At 35.5% G+C, this 7,552-nt stretch overlaps 1 protein-coding gene across 1 annotated transcript; it reads right to left on the bottom strand.

Annotated features, from left to right (window-relative positions):
* Window positions 1-3,118: 3,118 nt before the first annotated feature.
* LOC142973823 (glutamate receptor ionotropic, NMDA 3A-like) lies at window positions 3,119-4,804 on the bottom strand. The gene has a single exon (XM_076115846.1). The coding sequence runs from the start codon at window positions 4,802-4,804 to the stop codon at window positions 3,119-3,121; it is 1,686 nt and encodes a 561-aa protein (XP_075971961.1).
* Window positions 4,805-7,552: the final 2,748 nt, after the last annotated feature.

Raw genomic sequence — 7,552 nt, 5'->3', positions numbered from 1 at the left:
TTTTAAATAGCTAAATAATTACATGCACGTGGGTAGAGTTATTTATTAATTTATTGTTTACAATGTGAGTATTTATGTTACTTAAGTAGACACAGCCCGCTTAAACGCTGTGAGGTGTTTGTCGTGACTGACATTTTTATCTTTCATAACTATTAACTTACAGATATTCTTGTCACAGTGAGTACGGTAATCGTTGAATCGCGGGTGGCTGGATCGCGCGGGACTGGATCGCGATGAGGAGCGGTTGGTGAAAACTGGAGACGTGCCGCGCGCGATCCAAAGTGCGGTGTTGAAGTACAAGCTATCCATGACCCTGGGTCGCAGATCACAGTGTCAATCGAAGATGGAACGTTTGGTGTGAATCCGGCTATTCAACATAATCTAACATCGTTTCTTAATATCAAGATTTATTTCGGATTCAATTACATTAATAAAGAAAATACACTTTAATAGTTTAGTTTAGTTTTGGTTTGGTTCCGACAGTAGTTAGTTTTCACTCGAATGGCAATGTAACAGAGAGGATAATGAAAATTAATTTAAGTAAAAAATGTTTTTTTTTTATTATGGAGTAGGGTGTTGCAAATTAGTTTTTTTCTGGCTGCATACGGAATGAGTTGACCCGGATATATTAATTTTAACAATACAAAAATTGGGCACCCGCTACACTTATATTTGGCACTGGGTAACCATTAGTTTTCTAGCTTAGTAATTATTGCATGTTGCGATATTTTTTTGCAAGTAAAATCGCGGTCTAATAAATTGGAGTCGTAATCAACTATTTACTATCTAGTTCAAATTGTAATGACTTAATTAATATAACATAAAGAGCTATGAGCAGTGGCTGTCTTTTGGCCTATTTAATGATAATTCTTCATAATATTACGTACTTATGCGAAAATATTATAACTACTTTCACAAGGACTATTGAAGACTCTCTAAAGGACTGTTTATATACGAGTATAAAATACGTGTCTACCTAATAAAAACTTATCTAATAAAAAATATCTGTCGCAGTAATAAAATAAGCGTAATAAAATTATTTCCTAGACATAATTACGTAGTTAGTGCGCACGTCCATCTCAATTTGTTTCCACTTCGACTTTGATAAGATCTAAATGTAATAAGATTTATAGCTTTATTCTGAAACCCCTGCGTAGGTAAGAACTTACCTGAACACATTCCTTTTACAACTTTGTGCTAGCACTTCTTCAGCTAATATCTTTTCTCACAAAATTTTTCTTTATGTCTGGACGCTTGACTGTTAAGAAAGAATATCGCAGATTTGAACTCTTAGATACCGAGATAAGTCACTAACGGCGAGTCAAACCAAAGGCCTGTAAGATGGCGATTAAGTGTGGAGCTGAACAGTTACACCTGCAACGTTTCCTTACATCCAAAATGCCACGTGTGTGGCTTCATCTATCTGTCTTGCGTTAAAAAATATTTATGTTTAACATATGGAAAACCATTCGAGTTGTCAACGCGGCAAACGAAGACCACGTGATAAAGACCAGTGTTCAAGCTATAGTAACGTTTATGTATAAGAAACAGTAGCACGAATCTCTACAATTGGAACCATCGAATACCGAAAGTTTGTCATTTAGAATGTACTGCCAAAATTGTTGCTACGATTTTTTTCGACAGCTAGCCAGTTGTCAATTCTCGATAGTAGTAGAGAATCGCGCTACAGTATCTCGATTCTCTACCACTATCGACTACCGACAACCGGCTAGCTATCGAAATTTTGACATTTAGAATGTACTGTCAAAATATCTTCTACGACATCCGTCAGAGACGCTGATCAGATTCTCATACAAAATTTCTCGATGACAGGTCGCTTGTCGGTAGTCGATAGTAGTAGAGAATCGAGCTATAGTAATCATTGTTGTTGAGGATGTCATGACAATATTGCAAAATGTGTTAAACAACTTTTCAGGAATATTTTATGAACTCATTCGTTTTTCAGTCACTTGTATCCGTAATAAAAATAAAATGTTACACTTGCTGCCAACGAGTTTTGGCCGAGATTTTTACGAATAAATATTGTAGTATTACGTTTCTGTAAACAGTGTGGTGCCAAAAAGATACCATAAGTTGGCTTAAAAAACAATTTGTAATCTTATACTTATAATAAAGTTTAATTATTTGTTAATGCAAACATTATTAGCCGAGCATGACAGCCGAGTGGTATAAGTTGACACCTCCCACGCAAGTGGCCGCAGGTTCGAACCCGAGGCAACACACCAATGACTTTTCGAAGTTATGTGTGTATTAGAAATAACTATCACATGTTCCAACGGTGAAAGAAAACATCGTGAGGAAATCTTGCATGCCTAAAATTTGTTTAATACATTTATTGAGGGCATGCAAAGTCCCCAACCCAGCGTGGTGGACTCAAGGCCCCCTTCCCACATTACGGGAGGAGACCCTTGCCCAGCAGTGGGACATTAATGATATTATTTATTATACATTATTTATATATGTATAAGGACTTTGAATAAAATAAAATCATTTAATACGGGTTTATTTAAATATAATGAAATCATAATATTACAGATTAAAAAAAAGTAAGTATCCAATGAAATTAGTTTGCATTGTTATTAAACACCACGCAACGACAACAGTCCCTATTGATCAATCAAGTTTCATACATTGAAAGCTTACACAGTTCCTTTTTGGTTTTGATCTAAGGTGGGGAACGAATTGCCTGCGTTTATTTTCCCAAGCAAATATAGTCCCATAACTTGCAAAATTACTTATAATAAATAATGGGTCTTTCAAATAGACGTATAACACTCTCGTCAATTACTCTCAGGTGATATGAAAGACCAGTGCATTAAAATAAGTATTTATTACACGGAGTTACAAAAAACTAATTTACTTTATGTCTAGAATTACTGGTTCTACCATTATGAAGGTAGTTAGCCAATCTAATAGTCGTAGTGTCAGCTATGTTATTGTCGTAATGCATTGTCGATTAACAAAAAGATAGCAATAAATGACTTTGGTAAAGTGTTTAGGTACAGTTCATATGAATCATACCAACTATTATTATAATAATGATACATAAAATAATATTAAAATTTATAAACTGATATTTCACGTATTGCGTGCCTTTCTAAAGAGTTGGATGTTTGTATATCTTGCCAAAATATACTTCTAATAAGAAGAATATCGCTGACAAACTAAAGCCACCTACTAAAATCACATAACATGCAGTAAAATGTATGACTTTCAAAGTTTCTTCCTCGTTGCTCTTATGATTAGTCTCATAAGCACTATAATCTTTATACAATTTTTCTGGAAATCCTGCTGAGCATAAACGGCTTAAAATACGATTTATAGGGTCCGTTAGTGGAGAATATTTCTTAAAAAATATTACCGTGGGACTAAGAACAATTCTTTGAGGCAACCGATGTAACTTCACTTTATATTTTTTTATTATTGATCTTGTTGTATCTGTGTTTACGGCAAAAACAAATTTCTTTCCTTTCGAAATGTCCAGAATTGTCTGTACCATTTCAGGGGAATCAACATCTTTCCAGCTATCGAAAACTTTTGGGTAGTCAATATAGTAGTCCCGAAGTGCAGGTCCACCGCCAAATGAATACTTCCCTCTAATTGCTTCTTCTATTGTTTCCAACTGATGTTCATAAAATTTTCCGGTTAGGGAGTCTATAAGGTATACTTGATATACAGTTCTCATAAGAAAGCAGTAAAAGACCCAGAGTACTATAACATACAAAAAGACTGATTTTTTCGGCAACTTAATCACTGCTTGCCCCATACACATCATCCACGAATAGAAAACCACGCTTTTGCGAGACTGGTCATATTGATTCTCATGAAATATCGATGACCATTTATCAGTTTTGATAACAAATGCACTTAATATCACAAGCGCGTAGCTGACTGTCAAAGCCACTAGTGTCGATGGTCCAAATGGGCGTAACAGCTTGGACGCTTCGCTCTGTAAGGATGCTGGATGAGTGATCCATATAATATGCACAGCATTGTAACTGAAAGATATTTGAAAGTTCGAGAACCTTGACAGAGTTAGGGCAGCCGAAGTCATTGAAACATTTGCAAGATCTTCGATAATGTCTGCAAGTGATCCTGTCCAGGTTCCGTTTTTGGTTAGAAACCCCCATCCAGTACCACGGTGTGGCGTCATCATCACAAGACTTGTATTTAAGCCATAGGCTATAATTCGCAACAGGTCACCATCAGCACCGATAGGAACACCGTCGTCGATAATCATAAACGGAGGTCGTATGAAAGTGGAAACAAATAACGGACAAGAATTAAGTTTTTCAAACTTGTTTCCGAATATTCTTCCGAGGCTTGTTTGTATAAAATTTGGAGGGTTTAGTTTTATTGGTTTAATGTTATTGCAGAGACCTTCTGAAATCGGAAAATATGTAAAAGCGTGAGTTCCCATCCTTTCGGATTTTATGAACACAACATTGACGATTCTGTAAGTCCAAGATATTTCAGTGAAAATTCTTTCATCACAATCTGAGTCTACCTGTGAAGTGCAAACAATGATAAAGTTGCCAGTGTTTACCATATCTAGTTCTTTCAATGAGAAAAGCAACGATTCCAAATCACTTATATCACTAGCAAACAATACATACTGTCGTGTTACTCTTACGAGATTGGGGTTAGGCGAACCTCTGTTCACAACAAAGTTATTGTTGAAAGTACTTAAAAATATTTCTACACCACAATACAAAGTTGAATTAAATAGCACTAATGTAGCGTAACGAAAATCAAAATTTTGTAAAGCTATATTTGCAGCCATTTTTCCCGACACGGCACAATCGACGTCAATGTTTGAAAATATGTTAAGGGCGAACTCTTTCATCGTAACGTCTACTGTGGAATGACTAAAACACGCTTGGGGACATCCATTTGTGTGATTAAACCTAAATCCAGATCACGTAACGTGCTTATTATTACAAAATCAATGCACTGGTTGGAATTGGCACTTTCGACGCACGCAGTGCTTGAGCCAAGTTTGATTTTTTTTTAATTGTATTTCTGGGAATCATTGGCGTGAGTTGTTTTTTTTTTACAATTAAGGTAAAATTCTAATAAAACTTCGTTCACAAATAACATGCATCTTTATTGTAATACCTACATACGCAGAAGGTTTCTACTGCATATTACAGGATATACCTACTAATTACAATTCGACAACATCTATTCAAAGTTCAACTGTTTTGATATACATACTTAATACCGTTTAATAAATGTCCTTATCTTTTTAATACATAATCTATTTAAAATTCCAAATTCGCCAGCATCATACAAAATATTTCACCAAATTTTTTAAGTCATTGTGAGACTTTATAAAATCAAATGTTGCAGATACACGACGTCATGGCGCATGTTTGTATCAGTTACAGTGGATACTGTACATTCAGTAATAGCTTGCTCACATGTTACATACGCAACGTATAATTATGAAATAGTCATTTTGTCCTTTGTGTGACTATGGCAATTTACTTTCGTAATTTATTACCTACGATCATTTGTCACATGTGTGGGTAAACAAAGTATATCTACACGTTACATTGCAAAGAAAGTATTTTATTGTTAAATTGAAAATATTGGATGTTTATATATTTTACCGAAATATATTTCTAACAAAAAAAATATAGCAGACACACTCCACCCAATTAGAAGTATAACATAGCACGCAGTAAAGTGCACCAATTTCAATGTTTCCTGTTCGTTGTCCCCTTGTTGTGGTATAAAACTAGTATAGTTTTTATGTAACTGTTCTGGAAATCCAGCAGCACACAGCTGACCTAAAATATGGTTGATAGATTCTGCAAGTGGAGAATATTTCTTGAAAAATATTGCATTCGGACCGCTAATGATTTTCTGAGGCAATATATGCATGTTGACTTTATGCTTCTTGGCGACTACCTGTGCTGTATCAAAATTCATGGCTAGCGCGAATTTCTTTCCTTTTGATATCTCTAAGGCAGTTGGTACTATGTCTTTCGTATCTAAGCTTATCCAACTATCGTAAATCTCAGGATTATCAATGTAGTAATCTTGAAGGGCAGCTCCACCACCAAACGGATATTTTGCCCTCATTACTTCTTCTATACTATCTAATTGTTCTTCGTAAAATTTGCCCTTCAGAGAATTTATGAGGTAGACCTGATACTCAGTTCTAATGATAAAGCAGAAGAAGATCCAAAGGAATACCATATGTAACAAAATGGATTTTGTAGGTAGCTTAATTAAAGATTGTCCCATACATAACATCCACGAATAAAAGACTACACTTCTAGACGGTTGATCTTCACGTTTTTTACCGCAAAGGAAGGCCCATTTATCCGTTTTGATGACAAAAGCGCAAAATATGACAAACAAATAGCTTGCTATCAACGCAATTCTTGTCTTTTGTTCAAACGGGTATAAAAGTTTTAAGGCTTCGTTTTCTAACTCAGCTGGATGAACTAGCCATATCAAGTGGCAGGAGTAATAACTGTCTGAATATTGAAAATCGGCGACTCTAGTAGGAGTCAGAGCTGCCGAAGTCATAGACATATTCGCTAGATCTTCGTAAATGTCTGCGAGAGACCCCATCCAGGTTCCATTCTTGGCACGATAGCCCCAACCATCAGCTCGATGCGGTGTCATCATCACTACGCTTGTATTTAAACCGTAGGCTATAATGCGCAATAGATCACCATCGGGGCCGAAGGGTATTCCGTTTTTAATATTCATATATGGAGTCTGTATGAATGTAGAAACATATAAGGGACAATAGTGTAGCTTTTTAAATTTCATACCGAATATTCGCCCGTAGTTTGTAACGTATTGACTGTTTTCAGACAGGCTTAGTTGAACTGGTTTTACATTATTACATACACCGTCTGAAACTGGATAATATGTGTAACCGAAAGCTTTCGCGTTCTTTGACTTAATGATCACTGCGTTAGCGATTCTGAACTCATCAAATAATTTAATAATGTCCTTTTCGTCACAGTCATGAACAACTTGCGACTGGCAAATAAATATGAAATTACCAGTATTTACCACTTGCTGTTCTTTCATTGTTTCTAGCAACTGTTCGAGATCGATGACATCACTTCCAAATAACACGTATTGACGTAGTACTTTAGTAAGATTGGAGTTGAGTGCACCTTTATTTATGATAACATTGTTACTGAATACCCGTAAAAATAATTCCACACCATAATACAACGTTGAATTGAAAAAGAGTAATGTGGCGTAACGATAATCAAAATTTTGAAGCGCAACTCTTGCAGCCATCTCACCTAACTCGCTATCGTTATTGGCGTCCACATTAGAAAATAAATGATGGCTCAACTCATTTATCGACATGTTCGAAGCTAAATGGCGATGAACACGCCTTCGAATAAACAATAGCGTGTAAAGTAATGAAAAATAAAATCATGTCACGTAATGAACTATATCAATGGCTTTCATCAGTCCATTAATAGTATCTAGGTGCCTTAGTTTAGATACTTATCTCATGATTGAATATAGAAAGTTATTTTAATTT

This window comes from Anticarsia gemmatalis, chromosome 6 (assembly GCF_050436995.1).
Source record: "Anticarsia gemmatalis isolate Benzon Research Colony breed Stoneville strain chromosome 6, ilAntGemm2 primary, whole genome shotgun sequence".
NCBI lineage: Eukaryota > Metazoa > Arthropoda > Insecta > Lepidoptera > Erebidae > Anticarsia > Anticarsia gemmatalis.
The sequence above is the reverse complement of the archived record's forward strand: the minus strand, read 5'-3'. Positions and strand labels throughout refer to the sequence as shown.